The sequence below is a fragment of the Caenorhabditis remanei genome, chromosome V (assembly GCF_010183535.1).
Source record: "Caenorhabditis remanei strain PX506 chromosome V, whole genome shotgun sequence".
NCBI classification, from domain to species: Eukaryota; Metazoa; Nematoda; class Chromadorea; order Rhabditida; family Rhabditidae; genus Caenorhabditis; species Caenorhabditis remanei.
The window spans coordinates 17,971,480-17,997,551 of NC_071332.1; the positions used below are offsets into that span (position 1 = coordinate 17,971,480).

At 38.7% G+C, this 26,072-nt stretch overlaps 4 protein-coding genes across 4 annotated transcripts; all 4 read right to left on the reverse strand.

Annotated features, from left to right (window-relative positions):
- Nucleotides 1–4,613, reverse strand: GCK72_020932 (uncharacterized protein; the record flags this gene model as incomplete). Its single annotated transcript, XM_053733894.1, has 8 exons — nt 1–143; nt 189–299; nt 1,728–1,925; nt 1,973–2,221; nt 2,986–3,181; nt 3,277–3,735; nt 3,782–4,074; nt 4,475–4,613. 8 exons carry the CDS (start codon nt 4,611–4,613, stop codon nt 1–3), a joined length of 1,788 nt encoding a protein of 595 aa, XP_053582807.1.
- Nucleotides 4,614–6,091: 1,478 nt separating this feature from the next.
- Nucleotides 6,092–7,826, reverse strand: GCK72_020933 (uncharacterized protein; the record flags this gene model as incomplete). Its single annotated transcript, XM_053733895.1, has 8 exons — nt 6,092–6,190; nt 6,239–6,333; nt 6,383–6,467; nt 6,511–6,718; nt 6,771–6,991; nt 7,412–7,572; nt 7,623–7,739; nt 7,784–7,826. 8 exons carry the CDS (start codon nt 7,824–7,826, stop codon nt 6,092–6,094), a joined length of 1,029 nt encoding a protein of 342 aa, XP_053582808.1.
- Nucleotides 7,827–10,567: 2,741 nt separating this feature from the next.
- Nucleotides 10,568–11,847, reverse strand: GCK72_020934 (uncharacterized protein; the record flags this gene model as incomplete). The annotated part of the gene is made up of 3 exons (XM_053733896.1): nt 10,568–10,677; nt 11,394–11,615; nt 11,664–11,847. 3 exons carry the CDS (start codon nt 11,845–11,847, stop codon nt 10,568–10,570), a joined length of 516 nt encoding a protein of 171 aa, XP_053582809.1.
- Nucleotides 11,848–14,161: 2,314 nt separating this feature from the next.
- Nucleotides 14,162–14,676, reverse strand: GCK72_020935 (uncharacterized protein; the record flags this gene model as incomplete). Its single annotated transcript, XM_053733897.1, has 2 exons — nt 14,162–14,443; nt 14,491–14,676. 2 exons carry the CDS (start codon nt 14,674–14,676, stop codon nt 14,162–14,164), a joined length of 468 nt encoding a protein of 155 aa, XP_053582810.1.
- Nucleotides 14,677–26,072: the final 11,396 nt, after the last annotated feature.

The following is a 26,072-nucleotide window of genomic DNA, read 5'->3' on the forward strand; positions in this document are numbered from 1 at the left end:
TTACTTTATGCTATAAACATTTTCAGTGAACTTTATTCGAGCTTTGAAAAAACCACAAAAACTATAAAACTCGTTGCCAAAAATATATCCCCCTGATGACTCCTCTTCAATTTTCTTCTCGTCAATTATATCAACTCGTTCTCCTGGAAAAAAAACTATTTCCGTTTAATAAAATGTGAGAAACTCACCACAGTCTCCACCAACAAACTCCGACGTCAATCGGTACAAAAATATCTCATAATCGAAAGTGGTAATCCTACGTTTCCCTTCATTATCTTTGAAAATATCCGGATGGTTGTCTTGGATCAAAACTGTCCGATTGGCATTGTTGGTAATTATGTTTTGAAATAAAGTTTTTTAATTTTTAAACCATATTTGGCTACACCCACATACCGATAAGCTTCCAAATGTAGAATTTATCAATTTTGTATTGGAAATTAATTGGATAATTGGCTCAGTGCCATTCAAAGATATGATACCAAGAAGATTGTAGAAATAATTCAAATTTTCCAAATCGGTATTCCGGATAGTCAGTGAACCAATTAACAACTCTGTTTTAATTAGCTTCCCCAAAAACCTCTCATCTTCAGAGTTAATTACCATGTCACCAACAACAACAACACAATTGTCAGGTAGTTTTTCCATAGTCTCCAAAAAACATAATGACTGATTTTTCGAATTTTTTCGAATAAAATTTCCATAATCTTCACAAATCTTGGCGTCGAGGTTCCGAAAAGTTACTCCGTTTTGAAATAACATAATCAACTCCTCAATCGTCAGACAAAAATCTGGATGTAAGTTTTCAAAGTTGAACAGTCGAATGCCGTAAAACACAATATGATCCACTTTGAAATTTTGGAGGCCTAGTCTAGTCATTTGTGGATTATTTTGAAGGTTGAACACAACTTTCTCATTGGTGTCTTGGTTTCGGATTCTCAGCTCTCGAAGTTGTTTCAAAAATGATAAATTTCGAAAATTGCTATTCTGTATATCAATGACTCCTCTGACAAGTCTAATTTTCGATAGACTGGATAGATTTTTGGTGTCCGAGATGTCGGTTAAGTGTAGACCATTGTAAAAGTTGGTGCAATTTTGGTATTGATGGAGATTGTGCTCGGCTATACTGTCACCTTGGCATCCTAAAAAATATTGTTAGGGTTATTTTGGGACACAGTAACCTGGCTGATCGTTTGGTGTATTGTATTTTCGAAAAAGGTAGTATTATTGTTCCGAGGGTCCGGGGTTCGACACCGGACCTGGCAAACTTTTTTGCATTCACCCGGAGTCAAAACCATGACCTTAAAAAAATAAAAAGCAAAAATATTTTATCCGCAGTGGGGATCGAACCTTAGCATTCAGATTGATATCAAAAAGCTGAAACAAAAAAAAAGAAGTTTTGCCACCAGTGGGATCGAACCCTTGTACCAAAACGCCAAAAAATTTTGCTATGGCCGGTGTCGAACACCGGACCCTCGGAACCATAATACTATATTCTTTCAATAATAAAATTTGTTCATGTTTCACCGATTTCAAAACGTCTGGTTTCGAAATGCCCGGTTCGAAATGTCGCGGAGCCGATGTATCATAGGTAAACGACTTGGTGATTAGAACTATAGTAATCACGGATGTACCTTTCCGTGAACATAGTTATCGGATGTGTAAAACAAGAAAGGGTATGAATTCATCTTATGATAAAACCCATTAATAAAAAAATCATTTTGACCTACCACAATCCTTCAGATTCCCTTCGACACGCATATTCATATAGTAAGGCAACTTCTCTTCGTCACAAACTCTTCCCACATTCAACTTCACATTGTTCTTGATTTCAAAATTACACTCGCCATCATCAGTCCCATGCAAAAAGGCCTTTGTCATCGTACTCAAGTTAGATAATTGAGAGTTGTTACGAATGAAAACGCCGTCTATTAACTAGAAATTTTTAATTCAATTTAATTTTTTTTTAACTTACACATTTTACAATAAAGGGTTAGAAAAGTATCCCACGGACCCGTAATAAATGATAGATCTGTTAAATTTGAGTTCTCTACTAGGATTCCTCCAACGAGAATGCTCATTTTGCTCAAACCATTTTTAATCTCTGCGGAGGTCATATCGGTATTCTGATTGAATACCAAAATACCGTAAACCATACTGCAATTTGGGAAGGATTTGATAGTTTTTGAGGAGACTTCAGAATGTTTGAAGACACAAGGAGGGTCTGAAACCGTAGATTTTGAAATCGTAGAATTTGAAATGCGATACCGTATTCGTAAGTGTCCAAAAGGTTCTGAAGATCCGTGGCATGGTCACTTTGGGAATATATTATCGAGCAGCATAGTATAAACCAAATTTTCATGTTTAGTTTGATAGATTTGAAAAATTTTCAAAAGTTTTCTTTTCATATATCAACATCATGCATTACAAAGTTGTTATAAAATATAATTTCATGTTTGAAAGTTCTGATCTACTAAACTTTATTAAAACCAAAGAATTACACAAGTAAAGGAATAACATTTCTAAAATTCGTAAAATTTTTAGTAAATTAAAGCGCCACAGGTCTGAACTGAAAAATTGAAGAGATTTTATTTTTTTTTTTTTAATTTCAAGAATCCGGAAAAGAAAATAGAAATTCTGATCCAAAAGTTCAAAAGTTGTAGATTCTAGATCAATACAGTTATATGAGACAGAATACAGGGAAAAATCTATTTTTCACGTTCTTTTTTTGGGTCATTCAAAACAGAATATAATGGAAAATCTCTTTCTTTTTCTTTTTCTCCGGAATACAGGAATCTAGGGAAGAAAACGTATTTTTGGATTTTTTTTTGAATTCTTGATTCAAAAAAATATTATAAATATCATAGAACACAAATAATAATCAATAATCCATCCGGAATTTTTTTCTAATATAGCGACTTCAACATCTTTTCCTGCATCAAAGTTCAAAATTAATCACAATCAGAATTACAGAAAAATATGTCTTACCACAATTCCCTCCACTATAATTCAAAGCTGTTCGGTATCTTAAAACCTCATCTGCAGTGTTTATCAAATTACAGGACCCATTCAAATGTTGGAATATATCCGGGTGGTTATCTTGAATAATAGCTGTCCGACGAGCTTTTCTGATACTATTTTTAAACAAGGAATTTAAAAACGGCGCATTTGAAACCAAGACGTTCTGAAACCATAAGATTTTCAGTTTTCCACACTGAACGTCATTTGGAAACCAGAAAGCTTCAGACTGAATATTTTTTCAAAACGTCTAGTACTCACCGTGACCCCACTGAGCTCTGCATTCTTCAAATTTTTGTTTGATATCAATTGAATAACAGGTTTTAAGTCTGAATGAACACCACTACCCAGAAATGCAATATATTTCAGATTGTTCAAAAAGTTAAAATTTTCCAAGTTTGTGCCTCTCATATTTAGTGATCCAAATAGATACTTAACCGTCTCCAATTTATTTATATACTTTTCATCTCCAGCTCCAATATATAAGTCTCCCAGAATAATAATACAATTTTCAGCCAGTTTACTCATTGACTCAAAATGACACAACGTTTTCCCATCTAGATTGCCAAAACCATCATCACAAATTGTTGCATGAAGATTCAAAAAAGACACTTCCTGCTGCAAAAACCACATGAGTTCTCGAATAGTTAGACAGAACTCCGGGTGGAGATTCTCAAAGTTGAAAAGTCGAATTCCAGCGTCTTCTACATTTTCAATAGTCTGAAATTATTTTAAAAAAATTATCTATATAAAAACTAGAACTTACTTTTAAAGAAGGTATCTTGAATCTTGTCATTTTCAAATTATCTTGGATATTAAACACAATTTTCTCTCCGGTTCCCAGGTTTCGAATTTTCAGAGTGGTCAAGTTCTCCAAAAACGATAAATTTTGAATTTTCATTTTTTGAATATTCATTTTTCCCTTGACAAGTTGAATATTTGATAAGCCATGCAAACTGGTTGAGGTGTAGAAATAGTTTAAGAATAAGCCATTGGTAAGGACAGTGCAATTCTGGTATTCATCGAGATAGTGTTCGAAGATTTGGTTTCCAGGGCAACCTGGAAATTAGACACAGTAAGACGCTCTTTACTGAAATCTCCTGTTATGAATTGGCTGCGTAGCAACTCACTAGGGAATGCCATGGAGTCAGTTTGAAGTTATGGGGCATGACCTATATTATTGGAAAGCTAAGAATCCAGTTTTAACCCTCGAGGCCTGGTATTCGAAAAATTATTACCGCGAAAATTGCGAAAAAAATACCAAAGATTTTTCGTATGTCAGAAAGGTAATAAAATAGTTTGACATTTTTCAGAACTTTGGCCTTGTTTTTCTTGTATACCAGGCCTCGAGGGCAAAGACTTGATATATAATTGGAATCAGTGTTTTCTCAGCTTTCCAATGATATAGGTCACGTCTCATAACTGGAAACTGACTCCATGATTTTCCTAGTGAACTCACCACAATCCTGCAAGTTTCCCCTGATCGTCATATCCAAATAATAATAAAAATAGCCAGTGTCACAATACTTATCCATATCCAATCTTGTGTTGTTTTCAATCCGAAAATCACACTCATTCCTTTTTTCGTTACCAATCATGAATGCGTCTGATAAGGTACCCGGGTTGATTAGGTTCTTGTTGTTTAGAATGTAAACTCCGTCTGCATTAAAAACAAGACTTTAGTACATATTAGTATGTCACGCTTCTGACAACCGCGCTCTACTGAAACTGAAGAAAATATTGTGCGAAATTGGGAAACTCGGAGAAAAAGAGAGAGTCTTCAAGGTCATTTCGGTGGAGCGCAGTTGTAAGAACTGTGCCGAGTTAATATACTCTGACTTACACATCTCGCAATAAATACTGATGCCATAGTCCCCTTCTGGGACAGTAAAAAACGAGAGATCTGTGAAATTAGAGTTCTCAACTATCATCCCGCCGACCAATACACTCATAATTTTTAGAGACTTTTTAATTTCAGCAGAAGTTAAGTCAGTATTTTCATTGAACACCAAAATCCCGAATACCATTTCACACTTCGGAAAAAATTGAATAGTTTTGGAATTGACTTCTGTGTAATTGAAGACACATTCGGATTCTGCATAGAATAAATGCTTAGAATTAAAGATGGAAGATGATTACCGTATTCATAGGAGTATAACACTTTCTGCAAAGCGTCGGGAGGGTCTAAGATAGCGGATGAGTAAAAAATAAGAGAGAATGTGAAAAAGTGAAAGAGTTTCATGATGAATACGGCTGCTGGCAAACTATGTACATTTGACTTTTCATTTTAATCTCACACTTCTTGGGTGCCGCGAAGCAGGTGAAAAGTCAATCAAGGATTTTGTTAGTGGCAACTTTTGTTTATATTCTGATTTCCAAAATCCCATTTTTAGATTCTTACCAGAGTTGAGCGGACAGCGGAATGTAAAAAACAATATTGGCCGATTTTGTTGTAAAACCCCCTAAAAATGGTTATATTTGTGTTAAATTTTGTTTTTCGGTAAAAACTGATAACTATGCTACACGAAACCTCAAAAAATAACAGTAAATTCGATTAGGTGAACAAATTTTTCAAACTGATATCCACTAGGCGAAAAACGGAAAAAGTCTTAAAATTGCGGACGGTGAAATTCCGCTCAACACTGATTCTAACCTCAAGATTCTAGATTCCACAATTCGAAATCAAGATTCTAGCTTTTGTCATCCGAATTTCGGAATCTCACTCACGAATTCTGACATCCGGATGTTTTGCTTCCAATTTCTAACGTCCTGGATTCTGAATTATAGCTTTCGGTTTTCAAATTCCAAATTGTAAATATGATTACCCCATTTTTATTCTAAGATCTTGGCCTTTAGATTCTGACTCCCGAATTTCGACTTCCGACTTCCAATTTCAATATTCCGGATCCTGCCTTCAAGATTTCTTATTCCAGATTCTGTTTTTTTGGATTCTAAAATTCTGTGTTTCGGAGTCACGGATTTTAATACACAGATTCTGAGTTCCACATTCCAAAGTACCGTATTTTGACTTCTTTTAATTCTACCAAAATCTTTATTCGAGTAAAACAAAATCTCATTAATAATCACCAACTATTATTGTGCTATTATCATTCGCAAACTTCAACGGAGTCCAGCTTGCCAAGAAATAATCCTTTATGTTCACTTTTCCGTCTTTCTGCAACAAAAACTGTTTTTTTTTCTTTTGCCTCTAAATGAAACATACATAAGCTCCAACATAATTCACTCTCATATCCATATAATATACTTTATTATTTATTGAAAAATATCCCAACCACCATCCGAAAGTTGAGTGGGAAGCTAAAAAAGAAAGTCGCTAATTTTTCAAGTGAAGAGTGTCAAAACCAACCACTTAACAGGAAAACTTCACAATTGGATTTTGAGTACAGCATATCGTCGGATGGCAAGTTTTGGGAGATGACATAAGTAGCGTTCTGAAATTTTAAATCTTTGGATTTCATGTAATCAGGAAACTACCTTCGATAAGTTGTCCTTGGCAAGTTTAGTACCATTGAAAATACTTTTCATAAATTCTGGATCATCTCCGAAGTATACAACTGTTTTTAGTGGTTTTTTTGTGTTTTCTTTCTCCTTAATATACTCCACAGCATTTTTTATAAAATGTGCATCTGATGCCTGGAAACCAACTCCCAGGAAGTCTCCCCGCCGCACGTGAACGCACATTCTAAAACATCTTTCTGCAGTTGCGCTTTGATGTACTCCCCGGTCTCACTCACACATGCGTCCGCCCATCTGATTTCGGGAGTCCTGGAAACTCTGCAGGTGATTCCTTCAACCAACTCAACTGCTCATTCCGCATCCCCTCGAAATACTTGTAGCTCTGATAGAATCTTCCAGTAAGGTGGATATGCTCATCCTCAATATTCGATAAGACACGGGGGTCTTCATAGATACAACAACGGGTGTGGAATACTGTATTGCGGATGGTTTTGGGGACCTGTAAGCATATCATGAGTTCAAAAGTATATACCACAAAATGATGAAGGTTGGTGGAACTGAATATGTGTCTTCTTGACCTAAACTACCGTAACCTTGTCATTTTCGTGGTGAGACCTATAAAACTAACATTTTCGAAACCCACAGATCGAGACGGTTGTAATGAATATAATCATTCCCATGTGTAAAAAAATCAATTTTTTGGAAATTTTGGGTTCCGCTTTAAATTTTTCAAAAGCTGGTCATGGTTATGCTCATTCAAACCGTCTTGATATGCTGAATTTGAAAATGTTAGTTTTATGGGTCTCACCACGCAAATATCAGGGTTAGTTTAGGTGAATCAGAACCATATTTTGTTTCACTATAACTACCGTAACCTTCATCATTTTTTTTGTTTCATGGGTACTGTACAATGACCTACCGCTCCATCAATAACTAAAAACTGGTCCGCAAGTCCTGGAGCCGTTTTATTCGTATCCTCCAAACACCACTTATACCCTTCATCTACCATGAAAAATACGGGCGTCCTGTTGAGAGACCGCGCGATTCCTATCAAGGAAGATAGCTCGAATAGATGATTCCCTGAAGTAAAAAATAATGTTTAGAAAAAAAAAGTAGATCAAACAACTCACCTAGCCTTGCCCTGGATTCCAGCTCACTCGAAATATATTTTTTGAGAGACGGCGGCTCTTTTGTGATAACAAACTGAGATTCCGTATAAAAATCATATAATGTGCTGAGATAGAACACTGAAAAGAAAAAATGACCCCTGATCTGTTCTTCATACACATACCTGCAGAAAAAGTGAAAATACCGAATACAAAGTGATAGAGCATGTTTATGAAATGAAATGACGATTTCTATCTTTGGGAAGGGTTGGCAGGGGTACTGTAGCTCTATAGAAATGAAGTTTTCAAAGAAAAACATCTATAGAAAACTGACAAGACATTGTTATCTCCTAGAATCTTGTCTCTTGTTACAAACAGGAAATCAAAGTATCAAAATCTCAAAAATGATGTTAAAAAGTCATGTTAACAATAGATGCTATTATGTTTTCTTGTTCAACATCGTGATGTTTGCGCCCGAAAGGTGAAAATGGGGGTCTGATGGGTTATGACGATCTTATAAGCGGACATGAGAAGCTTAAGAAATTTTTCAATATGAAATTGCCAACTTTAAAAGTGTAAAACGGTGTCAAAAACTGTGTTATAATGTCAATTTTCAGAGGGATACAACTTAGTTAAGGGTTTGAGCATTAGGTTTGCAATAGTCAACATACTCTAGCTAATACTGGTTCGCTTTAACCACCACTATTCAGTTACCCCACTCAAACAAAAATATTAAAATTGTAAGTAAAATAAATCTGAAGGTCTAGAAATTAAGAGGAGGTTGGAACTCATCATCTTCTACTCGTTTTCCTGAAACACGTTCTTGTAGAATTTTTTAATTGATCCCATTTCCACATTCTTCTCCTGTAGATTTCAATCATGCCGTCATTTCAATTTCCCTAACATACCGTAAAGCCTCTATTGGAAGGGCATGATCCTCTATTGTCCCACTTCAAAGCCCTTCATTCACTTCGATTTTTCAGACTGACTGAGAATTTTAAAAATAAGTTGTTTTGAATGCGTACGACAGAATTTGTGATAATAAAAAATTTACAGTTTCCATTTACGTTTTTGAATAAATCAAGCGTTCCTGATACTTCTAAAAATGGGGTCCTCCTAGCACAGGGTTTATTTTATTTTCCTGTCTTTTCTATTCCGAATAATCATAACTATGTATGTATATTCTTGTGGTGACCCATAACAACCCTAAGCAAACATCATTCCCCACAAGTTCCGGGAGTTGAACAACAAAACATGAAAGGCTATGAGAAGCATCGCTGGTTAACTTGAACACCGTCTTTTATATTTTGATTTCCTGTATGCGACAAGACAAAAGAGTGTAGGAGATAACGATGACTCATCAATTTTCTATAGATGTTTTTTCTGTTATTTTTGAAAACTTCACTTCAATAGAGGTACAGTATACCTCTGCAAAGTTACAATAAAACATCATGCTATTACAGTAAATTAGAGTCCAGATAGTGTGTAGTGCAGTCACAGAGTAAAATATATTTATTCACTCTTGAAAATATCTTTACTATTAACAAACACCAGATTCTGTATGTTTGTTTGTCTGTCGCCGATCCTACCGCCCTTCCTACTGAACCGATTTTCTTCAAATTTGGACCAAAAGATCAGAAATTTTCTCTTAATGATGCCCGTCTTTTTCTTTTTTCAAAATTCTCAAAATGACGTCTTCTGAGCCAAAAACACTGATAAAGCATAGGGAAATGAAAACGGAAAAGTGACGTGAGACTGCCGGCCAAAACGTCGTCATTTCTTTCCATTCTACGGTTTGCATTTTCCGTGAGCCGCATGGTGATAGCCGGCGTGTCGCCGCGTCCGATCTGGCAAGTTTGGCTACAGTTAGTTTTTAGTTCGATCCCGTGGAGACGAAAAGTTCTTTGTTCTTTTTTTTTGTTGATAGTTAGGAAAAGTAGAGGTTCCGGAACGTGTCGTTTGTTTCCAGCGAGATCTACGTCGCGAACAAATACGGAACCTTTCCATCGAATTCAGAAAAAATTGAGTTCTAAAAACGTTTCGTTTGCTTCCAGGTTGATCGGTATCACGAATAGATATGGGCAGTTTTCAGGACACAGGTGATGGATCCATATGGGTCCACATTAAAAAAATTATTGATAGCTATTTTGGCCAGCATTTCCCTTCTTCTCATCACTGTTTTCGCTCCGCCCATTTTTTAAATATAACGAGCGGAAGTTGCGTGAAATCCTGACATGGGCCACGTAAAACCCGTTCTTTCCGACCGCTGATTACTATCATTTTCCTTTTCCCTTAATGGCGTCACTTTCTCTAACTGCTACTATTCCCGCCGACAATTCGCTAGATACTCATGGTGCTGCTTCTCCTGTTCCCGGTGATACCAGCTCCACCTTGCACGCTGTTCCACGGCTTCGTGATTGTCCCATTTTTGAATCGAATGGTCTAAATCTGATGAGTACAGAATAAGAAATAGATAAAGGTGCGTTCCATCGATCAAAATCAGATGGGAGAGTGGAGCTCGGAGAAATTGATGGGGTAGAGAACACGACACAGAGATCGACAAGAAAAAGACGTCCGGTGAAGCTATCCGGACTCGATATTGTCAGAATTCCATAGCAAATGTTGTTGGCCTGTCGCCAGAAAGAGACGAGATGAATATAGGTACGGAAACGGATATATAGCTCGGATTCAGATGTGAGCGTAGAACTTAGCAGAATTGACGGGATCGAGGGGACTCAGCTGATGACACAAGAGCCGGTGAAAAAACATCGACAAAAAGGAGACGTCGGGCACTGCTTTCAAGCACCCAAGATTGTCAGGATCCTTACTATCTTTGAGTTTGAAAATTATGGCAGATGATACATCAGTCCGACGATTTCTACAATCTGACACTGAGCAGTCGACAGTCAAACGGTAACATAACCAACTCCGAACGAAATTGAACTCAACAGGAAAAACGAGTCCGGTGATCAAACGAGATCTAGACGGGCTTCAAAGATTTCCCAGGCTGCTATCAGACGATAAGAAGATCCCGATGATGTGACGGCGGGAAGAACGAGAGCCAATACTACTAGAACATCTGTAACTCAAGTGAAATAGGCGGTCAGACCACATCGAGTTCGGATGTCGCCACGTCACCGAAATGTTTTTCGAGTAGGTGCTACTGATGCACAATCAGATCCTCACTACATGAGAATGATGGATCAAGTTTATCCATACTGCGAGGCGCTATATTTCTAGGCTAAATTCGACGTTCAAATGGTGAAGGTGAATGCGTTTAGTAATCCGATCTGGCAAGTTAGGCAGCATTGACTGTAGTCCTTGGATTTTTCCCATGTAGAGACGTGGAAGATTTTTTCTTATCGCCTGATTTAAAGAAAATAGAGGAATAAGGGAACGAAATCGTATCAGAAAAGTAGAGATCTAACAATTGTGCTTTTCCGGAACGGACTTCTCACAGCTAAAAGACTACTAACAAGCTAAGAAAAGTATTACGATCCAGAAGTTGGAGAGAATTGTGAGACCTCGACAGTCTCAACCGTTCGGGAAGCGCCGGAGGCGCTGTAAAAACCAGACGGGTGGTGTAGAAAAGGAGGTTTAGTCGCCGTTAGGCGACGTGAACCGACTGGTAGAAGGGTAATTATAGGATGTCTTATAACCAAATCGAAAGTGCAAGGACAAAATTTATTGAAAAATCTCACGAAACAAAAAATACGCCAAAAACCAAAAATGTTATCCAGACTTCCAAACCAGGACACCCATCAGAATACTGCCATTCAACTTTCACCCTCTGACCACACTGATTCCCGGTAGCATCCAAGCGCATTCGATAGATTTTGCTTTGTGATTTCTCGTCACCAAAAATTTTACACTTGCCTTTCTCGAAATAGAATAAATCCTTATGATTGTCCTGGATAATAGCTGTTCGATTTCCATTAGTGATAATATTCTCAAGATCATAAAATGCGAGATACTCGAATTTTGGGTTTCCAACTATTTGGATGACAGGTAGAGATTCTGGAATGAAAGGTATTGGTGCAAGGATCATAATATTAAGAGACTTACGATTAAAATGAGCAATGTATCGAAGGCCCCCCAACGAGTTCATATCCTTCAAAGTGGTATTCTGAATCGACAACGCCCCAAACAAATAAATAACATTCTCCAATTTAATAAAATACTCTTCATCCCCTGGATTCACTACCAAATCCCCAATTATTATGTTACAGTCCGCAGGCAGTTTGCTCATTGAGACAAAACGACACACGTTGATAGTTGCAATCTTAGTTCGGTTATCCTCACATAGCTTTGTGTCAAAATTCAGAAAAGATATCTGTTGTTCCAAAAAGAAACTGAGTTCTTCGATTGTCAAGCAGAAATTCGGGTGGTTGCCTTGGAAATTGGCGAGTTTTATACCGTCGCTCTCGGAGTTAAGGTATTCCTGAAAACGAACAGTTATGGGGTTTTGGTGTAGGCAAAAGTGGGTGTACTGTAGCTCTATAGAAATGAGGTTTTCACAAAAACATCTATAGAAAACCAACAAGCCATTGTTATCTCCAAGAATCGTGTCTCTTGTCGCATACAGGAAATCAAACGATCAAAATCTCAAAGATGATGTTAAAAAGTCATGTTAACAATAGATGCCATTATGTTTTCTTGTTCAAAAGCATGATGTTTGCACTCGTATGTTCGGGTAGACATTCCGGCAGACCGCGTGTCACGCAAAAAATGCTTAATCAAGAGAAGAGTTTGACGGCTCATAACTCGGTTCACAGAAGGATTTAGCAGAATTTTATTTCAGATTCGGAATCTACGGACTCGAAAGTATCAGGTACCAATTTTTTGAGTCGCTTGAAAGAGGACACTTCGAGTACTTCTCTTGTAAAATGACAAAAAATTGGCGCTTTTCTTCAGCCGAAAACTAATTTTTCACTGATTTTTGCGAATTTTATGATGTTCTCTTTTGGAGTTGTTGAATCTTTGCGATGAAATTCACTTCCAACGACCGACTTCGTGTTTTCGACTTCCGGGGTTTTTACTTCCGATTTCTAACTTGTGGATAAGATATTTTCAATTTCTTACAACTATGTTTCAGACGTACAGCCTCACTACCACCCACACCACGCTGCCAATGTTTTACACAGCATCTTTCCCATGATATACAGTACCGGCCAAAAATGTATCATATTTTGCCTTTTTCAGTTGAAAATGTCCAACTTTGAGAGAGTGTCATAGTAAAACTAACAGTCCCACAAAATAAGTTTTTATGGGATCCAAGAGATTAAGAGTAAAACTCCATTTTTGTAGTTGACAACATTTTTGTACAGACACTAGAGAATTGTGGGTGGTATCTGATAGATTTTTTGTACTTTTGATCTCTAGGGGGCGGAGTCTAAGGGGGAGGAGAGTGGTGTGTCTGCGTCTCTCGCACTCACACACTCTCTCGCTCTGTTTGCTCCCCGCGCGAGACGACCACTCTCTGCGTCTCCTCGTTTTCCATACTCTCTCGCTTTTCACGGGAGCGGGATGTTTTCGTCACGCTTGTTAATTGATACCCTTTGAAGTTTAGCGCATCCTTACAGTACCCAGCGCATCCTTAAATTTTTTTTTTCTGAAAATTATCGAAATGGTATTTTTCTAGACCGGATTTTTGCGTAGGTTTCGAATTTTTGGGTCTCGAAGCGATATTTCATAATTTGTTACCATTATTTTCGCATTTTTGCACAATTTTGAGTGATTTTTGCATTTTATTGTGAGCAATTGCTTCAGAATTTTGGGGGTTTGGGAAGATGGCGTATGCTTCAGCAGTTTCAGATTTTCAGAATTTCAGATTTTCAGAATTTCAGCAATTTCAGCATTTTCAGCAATTTCAGCAATTTCAGCAATTTCAGCAATTTGTTAATTGATACCTTTGAAGTTTAGCGCATCCTTACAGTACCCAGCGCATCCTTAAATTTTTTTTCTGAAAATTATTTAAATGGTATTTTTCTAGACTGGATTTTTGCGTAGATTTCGAATTTTTGGGTCTCGAAGCGATATTTCATAATTTGTTACCATTATTTTTGCATTTTTGCATATTTTGAGGAATTTTCGCATTTTTGCATATTTTGAGTGATTTTTGCATTTTATTGTGAGCAATTGCTTCAGAATTTGGGGGGATCGGGAAGATGGCGCATGCTTCAGAATTTTCAGAGTGTGGCTTCAGAATTTTGGGGGTTTGGGAAGATGGCGTATGCTTCAGAATTTTGAAAAGTTATAATTTTGAGAGTCTGTATACAACAACAAAAAATAAAAATAAAAAAGAGAACCTTCACTAAGAAGGTTCGATCCCGGATCTGATTTTTGGGAGACAAAGCTGTTAACCAAAAAGCGAAAGAGGCTTACGGATGATGTAGTGTGTATGTGGATTAAATGGAGAACACATTTCTATTTTACCACCAATTTATTGTTGGAAAATAGAAAAATGGAACAAAGGTAATGAGGCAAGATGAAAAATTGGAAAGTTGAAACAAATAAAAAGGTGAAGAATCGGAAACAAATAGAAAAAATACTTACAAAAATAATTAGAGGTCATATGCCTTCTTGATCGATGGGAGTTCGTGCTTGAAAAACTTGACGGCACGTTGACGATTGATGTGGGAGCGGCAGATGGTACAGAGTCCAAGAGGAAGTTGGATTTTCCCCTCTCCAAGGTTTGTGACGGTGCGGGTAGAGTTGAACTTCTTGCATTCCAGACACATGTGGATGATGAGGGGGCCATTCTCCAAGAAGATGTGCTCCGGCTTCAAGGTCGATACTTGCTCCGTTGGAATCACTGCCTTCTTGGCCTTTTCTTTCAACCATTCCTTAAATTTAATAGTTAAATCAAAATTGTTTCAAATATTAAATTTACCAAGCGTTTTTCTCCAGCGGAAACTTCTTCTTTCTCTTCACGACGACGCTTCATTGGGGTCTTCAAGAATGGATTCTTCTTGGCCAAATCGTTGACGATTTCGTTCAAAGTCATTGAATCGTCATTTACAGAGCTTTTCTTCTCAGATTCGGAAGCTTTGGACATGTCCCAACGGGTGATGGCCATTTCTATAACGGAAACAGGCTTTTTAAAGAGAGAAAAAGGAAAACACGCATACTCAAAGAGACGAATGAAGACGGAATGAAAGTTTCAATTTTCTTTATATAGGGAAACTGGACCTGGCAATTTTTACAGAAAAATGCAGGAAATGAGGAAAAAGTTGAAAAATGGGTGAAATGAGGGGAAAGTTGAAAAATGCAGGAAATGAGGAAAAATGAGGGAAGTGGTTTGTAAGTTGAAGAAAGGGGGACATGGAGGCGATATGGACGCGATGACTCATCCGAGGAGGAGACGAAATTGAGCAAAATGGTGCAAAAATGATTGGAAATGGGGTGAGTCATCATCGGGAGGGGCAAAAAGTGTAAAGTGGGCGGGGCTTCCTTCTGGGAGCCGAGCCTCCATTATCATTATTGATTTTGGATGGTGATGACTGGTGCGGATCCTTTCGCGAAATGGAAGGTGTACGTATCCGGTTTTTTCTCAGTTTTCACTGGATTTACAAAGAATGGCTGTTCTTGTATCTGAAAGTGGTTTTTTTTTATTTTTGAATAGTTTTCCTTTCTCCTTACCGTCGTATTATCGAAATAGTCAGTTTGGGTCGGAATGACGTAAGCCGTTCCAGACTGGTTGATTTCTTTCTTTGGAATAATTTGTGGATGAATTGACATTTTCAGAGCAGAAAGCTGAAAAATGAGCGGAATCGAAGAGGTCACCGGACAGGAGGTTGAAAACGTGAGTGAATGAGGGTGTTTCAATTTTTATAGTCTTTTTATAGGTCCAAGTGGGCGGGGCTTTGCTGAAAGTGAGAAGGGCATTCGTTGCTAAGTCTGGTGGACGTTTTAAGAATAGTGTGGAAACTGTTAGTCTAGATGTGGACATTCCCACGGTCTTCACCGCTTCCCCCAATGGTCCGGACCTTTTCTCGGAGGCCGTCGTGAAGTTGATCGACTCCCACATCCCCGCCGGTATGACCCCAGCTAATTTGAAAGTGGGAGTCAAGTTTGAGTCTGAGGAGCTTGTGGAGAGTGTGGGCCTCTCATTCAAGAAGTTGGCAAATGTTTTGCCACGGGACATCGCCGACTGTATGGAGGATATGGCTCAGTCGAACAAAAATTTGCTCGAGCTTGAGGAACCCAGAATAACGATCCACATCACCTACCTCAACACCCCCACCGGAAGTGGAGAAGAAGCCTCCAACAAAGGAGGTGAAGTCTCTACGCCGACCGAAAGGGAAAAGAGTGGGAGAAAAAGAAAAAGCTTTGGCATTGAAGACATTTTGGGTCTCCCATCAAAAAAGCAAAGAGACGTAGAAGAAGAAAAAAGCGAGAGTGATGAGGACTCGGAGGAATCTGATGTCGATGACATGGTTGAAGAAGTCAAGCCGAAAAAACAAAATCTTATGGCTAATCATGGTAATTTCTAAAATTAATTTTCACATTCATTTGTATTTTTTTCAGTGACTGAAGATTGTCTTCCTCATGCTTTGGTTCAAGCGCTTCGATATGATGTCTGGAAAAAAGACAAGGAAGACAGCTCCAAATGGAACTCATATCAACGAAGCTTGAGAAAACGATCCGATAGACGAAATGCATGCAATGACGTTTTCGCAGAAGTGAAACAATTGAAGAAGGTTGGCAAATATTTGGTAAATTTCAAACGTTCTCTTTTTCAGAAAGCAGGAGTAACAAAGACCCAACACTTTGATAGTTTGGATTGCCAACAGTTTCAAGAAAAGTGTTTTGCCTCTAAGTTCCAACTGATTGTTTTTGCCAAAAACTCCACAATACCCTACTATGCTGGTCCTTTTATTGGAAAAGGAAAACAGTTAGTCCTGTATTTGGCAGACAGTCATTATTGTGGTCTGAGGAGTGTATCCACTCTACTCAAAACTTCGTACTACTGTTTTTTGTGTTTATCAAGAAGTAGGACTGCTGACTCCCACTATGCTTGCCGTCTCCTTCACCGACTTTGCGGGAAACCCAACTGTCCTCCAAAAACTGACGACGATGTTGCAAAAAGATGCCCAGCCTGTTGCGTGACTTTTGAGACAGAGACATGCTACAAGAATCATCTGCAGAAAGGTTAGTTTCTGGGTATTGGGATGTGATTAAACTCTTCATATTCAGGTCCGAATGGTGGAAAAAGTCGTTGTGACTTTACAAAATTTTGTCACAAATGTTCGAAATCCTACTATTCAAACAAGAGAACTGGAAAACATGAATGCGGGGAGTCTTACTGTCACCGTTGTCAGGTTCCGAGGTCGATCGGTCACTGCTGTACCATGATGCCTTCCATCAAAAACGAAAAGAGGTTGACTCGGAAGCGTGGATTTTTTGATGTTGAGGTACTTTTTTCAATAATAATTTAAAAATTATACTTGTATTTTTAGACCCGTGTTTGTGAGACCACAAAAAGACAAATTCCAACTCTCTTCACTTGTGTCAAATGTTGTCCCAAATGCTCGAGTGACATTCCGAAGACTACTGACGAGGGTGAAAACTCAAAGTGCTCGAACTGTTCTCCAGACGGGCGTCTGAAGGTCATCGATGAGATTAAGGACGAAGGCATCGACGTCGGGGCGCAATTCACCGAATGGATGTTTGGAGACAAACATCGAGGCTTCACATTTGTGGCGCACAATGCCTCTGGGTAATTTTAATCTTGAAATTAATTTTATTCTGAATTTTTTAGCTTCGATGGTCAGTTCATCTTGGAGGCTCTGATTGCGAGCAACAAAGCCGCCCCTACTGTTTGTCTGGATGGGACCAAATTGGTCTATCTGGAATACAATGGAGTACGACTCGTTGACTCGTTGAAATACCTCACCATGAGTCTATCGATGGTGGGGAAGACCTTCAAGGTGGACTCCCTCAAGGGGGACTTTCCAGTCCATTTTATTCGGAAGGAAAATTTCCAATACAATGGACCAATTCCGGAGAATAAGTACTATGCTCTGGAAAACAAGACCGCAGAGCACAGGAAACAATTGGAAAGTTTCCTCGAGAAGGAAAGGGCCAATGGAAAAGTGTTCAACTTTTATGACGAGTTGCTGAGATATTGCTACAACGACGTCTACATTCTGGCAGCTTCAATGACCCAATTCGAGGGCGCATTCGAAAAGATGACGAATGTGTGTCTCTTCGAGGTAACTTTTTCGTCTATTTCTCTATAGTGGGGTACGTTCTTTCTCTCTCACACTCTGAATCTCTTCAGGAGACCACCACTGCCGCATCAGCTGCTGCCCTCGTCTTCCGCCGAAATCATCTGGACCCGAAAATGCCAATTGTGTTGGATGCCAAACCTTCCGTCTCCATGAACAATTCCATCCTGAGCCAAAAATACTTGGCTTGGATTTGTGAATCTGAGAAAGTGCAAGTAAACATGTCCACAACATATGGTGAGGAAAAAATTGGAAATCATCGTGTGGATGGTTATATTCCGCCATGTGAGAAGTACCCTGACGGCCAAATAATTGAATTTTTTGTAAGTTTTTCTTTACATTTCAGTTGACTATTCTTAAATTCAGGGGTGCTACTATCACGGTCATACTTGTACTTATTCGGAAGAGTCGGTTATTGGCGAGAAGAGTGCCCGGGACATTTGGAAGGCGGATGAGGAGAGAATCAAAGCTCTGAAAGAATCCGGAAAATGTCCTGTCCGCGTCGTATATGAATGTGATGTGAAGGCTGAACTTCGGTCCAATCGTGAAATGGCTGACTTCTTTGACAGCAACGAAGCCGTCGACGTGCTTCAGTGTCAACGTGCCCTTGTTGGAGGCCGCACAGAAGTTTTCCGCGTCTATGTGGACTGCAAGGACGGTACGGGGTACTATGTAGACGTGGTCAGTCTGTACCCCACCGTCATGAAGCACGAAGCTTTTCCGATTGGAGCGCCGGAAAATGTTCAAAGAAGCACGTTCGCCCTCCCGATCGTTTCTCCTGATGGAATTCCCTTTGAAGGTTTCATGAGCTGCAAGCTGCAGGCTCCAAGGGATTTGAGGCTTCCAGTCATCGCTGGAAAAGTTTCTGGAAGACTGATGTTTTTCCTTTGCAAATGTGAGTTTTTCTTTCCATTTTCACAAATTTTCACTTAATTTTAGTGTGCGCAAAGGAAGGAAATCAGGAGAAATGCACACATTCCGACGAAGAGCGTTCCTTCACCGGAACCTTCACCACCGTGGAGCTGAAAAAGGCATTGACCCTCGGATACAAGATCGTCGAGGTGTACCATGGAATCAAGTATGAGAAGTGGGTCAAGAATGATGCCAGTGGAAAAGGCGGGCTTTTCACTTCTTATATTGATACGATGATGAAGGCGAAGATTGTAAGTTTTTCCGACGAAATAATATTTCGTAATTTTGAAAATTTTTCAGTATAGCAGTGGATGGCCCTCCGATGTGGTCACCGATGCAGAAAAATTGGAATTCTGCCGGGGCTACATGGAGAAGGAAAACATTGAACTGCTTGAAAGTCTCTTCGAGGGGAACGCTGGGATGAGAGCAGTGGCTAAATTATTGCTCAATGCCTTGGTGAGTATTTCAATATTGAAACTTTATAAAAAATGTATTTTCAGTGGGGAAAATTTGCACAGCGAGCCGATCGTCTCAATACGGAAATCATCCTGGATCCAGGAAAGTTTTGGAAGATTGTCCACGACACCACTCTGGATCTTCAGGATGTGAGACCGGTGAACGATGTGCTGATTGTTCAATACCGGCAAAGAGAAGAAACTCTCTCAAGTTTGAAGACGAGTGCTGTTCATTTGGCAGCATATGTCACCGCATATGCAAGACTCCGTCTCTATAGTCTGATGGAAGCCGTTGGCCCAGACAACATTGTCTATACAGGTAAAACATTTTCAAGTATTAACACAAATTCTATAATTTTACTTTCAGACACGGACTCGATCATCTTCAAACTCCCGCATGGTGCACAGAATCCCTTGGAAGATAAGATGGGATCGTATCTTGGTCAATTGACGAACGAACTCAAAGGGACCATGAAAGAATTCGTCAGTCTTGGTCCCAAAACGTATTCTTACAAGGAGCAGTTGGCAAATGGCGAGGAGAAGGTGGCAATCAAGGCGAAGGGCATAACCATCAACTCGGAAGTCGCCAAAAAGCTGAACTTTGAAAAAATGAAGGGGATGGTTGATGAGGTGCTGGGAAAGGAGGATTCGAGGACGTCTCTCCTTCTTCCACAACACACAATGGTCCGAGACAAAAACCACAGCGTGTATAGTCGGAACACACTCAAGCAGTTCCGTTATACTTTTAATAAACGCCGTTTATTACGTGATGGTTCGACCCTCCCGTTTGGTTATTTTGAATAATAAATTGGTTATAAAAACTTTTCTTTTTGGGGAAGAAGGGGAACTATGCGGGAAAAATGAGAGGAGGTGGAAGGGAGGGGGAGTGGGGGAGAAGGAGGCCTGCGGGAAAAAGGGGGGAAGAGAGAGGTCATTTCCTGCACTTGGTTTTTGTGGTCAACTATCTCCCACAACATTATCATTTTTTCAGAACCTGACCAATGAGCCGCTCCGGTGAGGAGTGGTGAAGGGAAGGTTAGGCAATTTGCTAGCACTTCTACTTCAGCTCCCTTGTTATCTAGAGGAAGTTGGTTTCAAAAATATATGTTTTATTTCAAACAATTTAAGTACAACAATATCCAAAGGTGTCGATCAATAATGTTAACTTGAACTGCTTCTTTTTGACTGAATCATGAGATATTTCTGACTGACATCCGAGCTGGTTTTTGAAACAGATGGTTTTATATCCAAGACAATTGGTTTTTCTGAATGCAAGTGGTTTCTTCGAAAACATCAATGTAGCCTTCCCGGACTTCATTCTTCAACAAACTTCTTCTGTATCGGTTGTACTTTTTCTTGTTATCCTTGTCTTGTTTCCATTCTTTTTTCGTTTTGATTGTTCCGAATCGTCTTCCGTTTCATACTCACTAGAAGTTGGGATGAGCATATTCAGTTGTCCTGCAATATTTGCATTTATAAGTAACTTCCCTCGCCTTGTAGAGACTCACTTTTTAGTTGAATCTTCAGTTCTTCGTTATCCCCTTCATAATCTGGGTGACTTTCTCGAACGAGTCGGAGAAGCGTTTCATTCTCATCTTGAATTAACTTCTCGTTGATTTCGATAAATATATGTGTTCAGGTTTTATGAACAAAACAGGAAAATCTCTGGAAAATGACATATTGTTCTAGTAAGAAGAATTATCACTCACCCTTTGACTGAGTCAATTTCAAATGCTTTTCCTAAAGCAGACAGACTCATTTTCAAAAACTTCATAGAATCCAACAATCTCACACCATTATGCTCCATGAATATCAGTTTTGTGCCATCCAGTATAAGGTGAGGCGCTGTTTCAACACTCAGAAAAAATCAGATTTAAATAGAGATAGGACATCACTGGCGTCCAAAAATGATATAGAATGAGGGAAACGCTACAACGAGGCGCTATTTATACCACCCAAACGTCTGTTTGTCAAGGACAAATGGGATGAGTCATCACAGAGTACCAAAAGCTCCTAGGAGTTGGCATCGTGCCAAGTTTTAGAGGTTATTTCAACATTCACAATGCATGTAATTTCCCAAGACTTTGGAATGGAATCTCTCACAACACAAACTCCTTTTCAGAACCTGACCAATGAACCGCTCCGGTGAGGAGTGGCGAAGGGAAGGTTTAGCCTTTGGCTTTCGCTTCATCTCCAGGTCACTTGTTGTGACCCTCCGACTTGCTTTTCTTAGTGGTTATGTTGTTATATGGGAAAGAGGGGACGACAAACAAAACATTTCTCTCTCTCTCGTGTCGCCAATGACATCATCTTGGAATCTTGCCAACTAGAGAAAAGTTGTCCGTAACTTCGAAAATGTTACGGAAAGTATAATTTCTTGACAAAAAGTATAATTTCTTGAAAAAAAGTATAATTTCGATAAAAAATACAAAGATGGGCCATTTTCTTGTTATATTCGAAACTTGGAAATGGTGATAAAGACGCAAAAATAATTCATTCAACATGGTTAAGTTGTCTTGGCAGAGTACTATTCTGATTGTCGGTCCCAGTGGCCAAGGAAAAAGCACGTTGGCTCGTCAAATTGTGGAGAAGCGGAACACTATTTTTGATGTGGACAGCAAAATTTGCTTTTGGTATTACGATACTTTTGAAAGCGTACCTGACTCGATGAAGAATCGACCTGATATCATGTTACGGGAAGGATTGCCGAACTTGGAAGAATTGAAGAAATACAAAAAAGATCAAGTATTGGTGGTTATAGACGATTTAATGACGAAAATTGACCAAAACTCTGGAATGGAACGACTTGTTTCGGTTTTGGCCCACCACTACGATATGACTGTTATTTTCTTACTTCACACTATTTTTTACTCAAAAGTTATCAGAAACCTTCGTCTTCAGGCAAGTTATATCATTTTGTTCAAAAACAACGCGGACAAGTCAAGTGTGCGGTGTTTAGGATCTCAACTTATGCCTGGTGCTTGTAACACTTTCTTGGCCATTTATAACGACGCTACAAGCCACCCTTACACCTATTTACTCATCGATCTTCACAAAAATTGTCCCGACGAGATTCGTTATCGTGACAATATTCTTCCTGGCAGAATAACACATGTCTTCATCCCAAAATAACTGTTCCCAATGGGATTTGGACACTTTTCACAAAATTCTCGCTTTGTCTTCAAATTTGTCAGAAAGTGATAGAATCTCGGAATTGAAAGATATTCCGGATAATGTGCTGATTTGTCTTGTGGAACTCGTTTTCAACATAATAAACGGTACAATCAAGATTTCCCCTCGTTCAGTCCAAAAGTTGAAACCTTACTCTGAATCTTTGAGACATTTGTCCAATATCCGGGACATTGACGAAACTCGTGAATTTCTCATTCAATCTGGTGGTAGTCCCCTCACTATTCTATTACCCGTTTTGATTTCTGCTGCATCCAGTATTCTCGAACATGTCCTACGGTAAATATGTCTTGCTTTCGATCGAAGAACATGCAGATTTAATCGCAAATCGGAAAGAAGTTGATCCTATTGGCAATTTACTCAATACTCCCATGGAAAGTGATGTTAAACTTGCACACATTAAAAGTCATTTGACCAATATTGTGAACAAAAGGTTGAATAATAACGAAATTGAAGAAGATGATCGAAAAAAGGCCAAACATACACCTATGTTGCCTCAAAATGAAGAAACCCCCTCTTTTCCGCAAAATTTGCCAAGTGTTGAGACAGCAGGTGTTGAAGAAGAAAAGGAGGAAGAAATGCTAAACGATGATGTATTTCTTCCAGCCACACCGATTACTCCAAAAATACCTATAACTATAAGAACGTCAACAGGTTCAAGAACACCAAGATCTCCAAAACCAATTAGTGGATCCGAGGCAAAGGCGGAATTACTAGAACATTTGGAAACAAACCCACAAATTTTTCGATTTCAGGACACTTCATCGCTTTTATATGTGAATGACACAAAAATTCCAACTTTCGCTCTAAACCGTATTCTGAATGATTTTTCGAACATTACTCCTCTTCCCGGTGCTTGTCCCAACTTTCCTCTTTTAACTCAAGCCCTCAAACAATCAGGATTTCCTGAGAAATTCATTCTCAATCCGCGACGCAAGTACCCAACCCGTTCCAGTCTAAGAAGTTTTTCTGTTAAAGCATGGAGACATTAAATACAAAATTATTGGAGAAGTTATACAATGATCCGAAAAAAGGTTTCCGTGGTGTTTCAAATTTACTCGCAGCTGCCAGAAAAGTTGATCGTCGAATTACTCGAAAAGAAGTTGTTGCCTATCTTCATACAAACAATGCTTACACTCGACACTTTCCAAAAGCGAGACATATTCAACACAATCCTTGGGTGGCCACAGGACTTGACAGTCACCATATGGCCGATCTCGCAATGTTACCCACTCTCAAAAGATATAACAAGGGATTTTGTTACATACTAGTGGTTGTTGATGTTTTTAGTCGGTATGTATTTGCGCGGCCTCTAAAGAACAAATTATGTTTAACCGTCACTACGGCTTATGAAGACATTTTGCATTCCAGTTGGAGAATTCCCGCACGTTTATATACTGATAAAGGTAAGCGTATTTTGAAAACTATTGAAATTTGCTATTTTCATTTCAGGTACCGAATTTATGGGGAAAACATTTCAAAAATTTGTTCGATCACTAGGAATTTGTCACATGAACCCGAAAAATACAAATGTGAAGGCATGTTATGCTGAAAATGCAATTATGAGAATAAAGAACAAGTTGGAAAAGTGGTTTACTGCTACAGATAGCTTCGAATGGACAAGAGTATTAAGTGATATTGTTGAAGGTTTGAACGATACGTATATGGACTCAATTGGAACAAGTCCCAATAAAGTCACAAGCAATAATTCACAAAAGATTTGGAATCGTCTATACGGTACTGTTCAATCTCGTTCTCCAAAGTATAAAGTTGGTGATCCCGTCAGAGTACTTTTGGAAAATTCTCCCTTTGCGAAAGGTACAAGGGCAAAATGGACTAGTGAAGTGTTCAAAGTTGTCAAAATAATCGAATATGACATTCCTGTTTACATTTTGGCAGATGTGGAGGAAAACGAAGTAGATGGTATATGGTATGAAGAAGAGATGGTTTTGTACAGAAAACCAGATGTTTAGTGATATTTTGGAAAATATCAAGATAATTGGAGTTTTTCTGGGATTTTGAATATTTTGTTTCTCTGTTTGTTCATTTCTCATTTATGGACGGTCCCAAGTGGTCTTGTGGAAACACTCATTGTTCCAAAGCATTGCTTGTGTTTGTGTCACAAGTGTTAATAATTTACATTGTCACTCTTGTTGCTTTATATAAAATTTGTACTCTTGACTATCCCCAACACCAACAGTGGCTAATTATTCTTGGATCTTGTATCGGATATTTGCTACCTAACCCAAAAATCAAAGAATGACTGACTTTTATATCACTTTGGTCAGTAATGCTCAAATCGAGTCTACAATTTCCAATTTCAAGACAAGTCTTCCATCTTCTATCAATTTCAACAAACCTTATGAAGTTGCTTTGACTTCCATAATTTATCCGACATCACATGATTTGATATCAAAAAACTTAGAATCAAATGGAAATTACGAAAATGAGTTCCTGGTTTGGTACGAAAAGAAGGTTGTCAAGTGCAAAGTTCCAAATTGTTCTTTTGCATCACCTTCCGAACTTATCGATATTTTGAATCAAACACTGAACAAATCTTTGAAAACTCTAACAAATGCCTCAAAACCTGATGCCTTTCTATTTACCTATGATCAAACATTCAAGCGAGTGACGTGCGAAAAAACGGAAAAAGTGTCAAAAGTGGAGTTTTCGGATCGTCTCAGTTATTTCCTGGGAATTGATAAAATTTGTGACAAATTCCCTAAACATGGGCAATATTCAATGTTTTCTGGTTCCGACTTGATGTATATCTATTCTGAAGGATTAGTGGAGCCACAGACTGTTAGTCACATGAAAGTACCGCTTTTGAAGATTATCAGCATAAGTTCGCAAAACGTGGGAAATGTTGAACAATCGTTCATAACCCCACTATATGTGCCTGTACGTTGCAAAGAGATGAACCAGATTGGCATTCAAATCAAAAACGATCGTAATCATTTCATTCCATTTAACTCTGGGAAGATTGTGATCGTTCTTCACTTTCGTCCTATCAGTTCATCTTTTGATGGTTGAAACAAACGTGAGATCGTATAATTTCTGCAATTCTCGAGTTTACAAATGCTTATTTACTTTGATCCTGACAATTCTGTTGATTGGGTCCATTTCTTTGAAAATGACCTCGATCAGACCGGTTCTGGTGGATTTCGTGCCGGAAGTCTTTACCAGCGTGGAAACGGCCCTTTCTCTCAATTACTCGGAAAACTCTTCATTTCCGCTGTTCCCTTGCTAAAACGAATAGGAGTCTCCATGGGTCGTGAAGTTATGGATTCATCACTTCGTGTTGCAAACGACGTAGTGGCTGGTGATTCTTTCAAACAGTCTTTGTCTAAAAACGCTTCTGATTCTTATAATTCTCTTGTCAATCGTGCAATCAACAAGTTGGAACAGTCTGGTGGACGTATAAAGAGAAAAAATATCCGTCATACCCGCAAAAGTATCAAAAAGACGCGAAAAGTGAAAAAGGGAGGAAGAAAGCGAAAATCTTCGAAAGTGGCAAGAAAACGAACAAATACCAAAAAACGATCTCTGCCAAAATCATCTTCGCGGAAAACTGATATTTTTGGAAAATGGCCAAATTGATGAGTAACAAAAGCGCACCGAGTGCTCCTTCAAATCTTTGTATTTTTGATACCCCACCTAGTCAGGTCGCATTCAACAAAGGACAA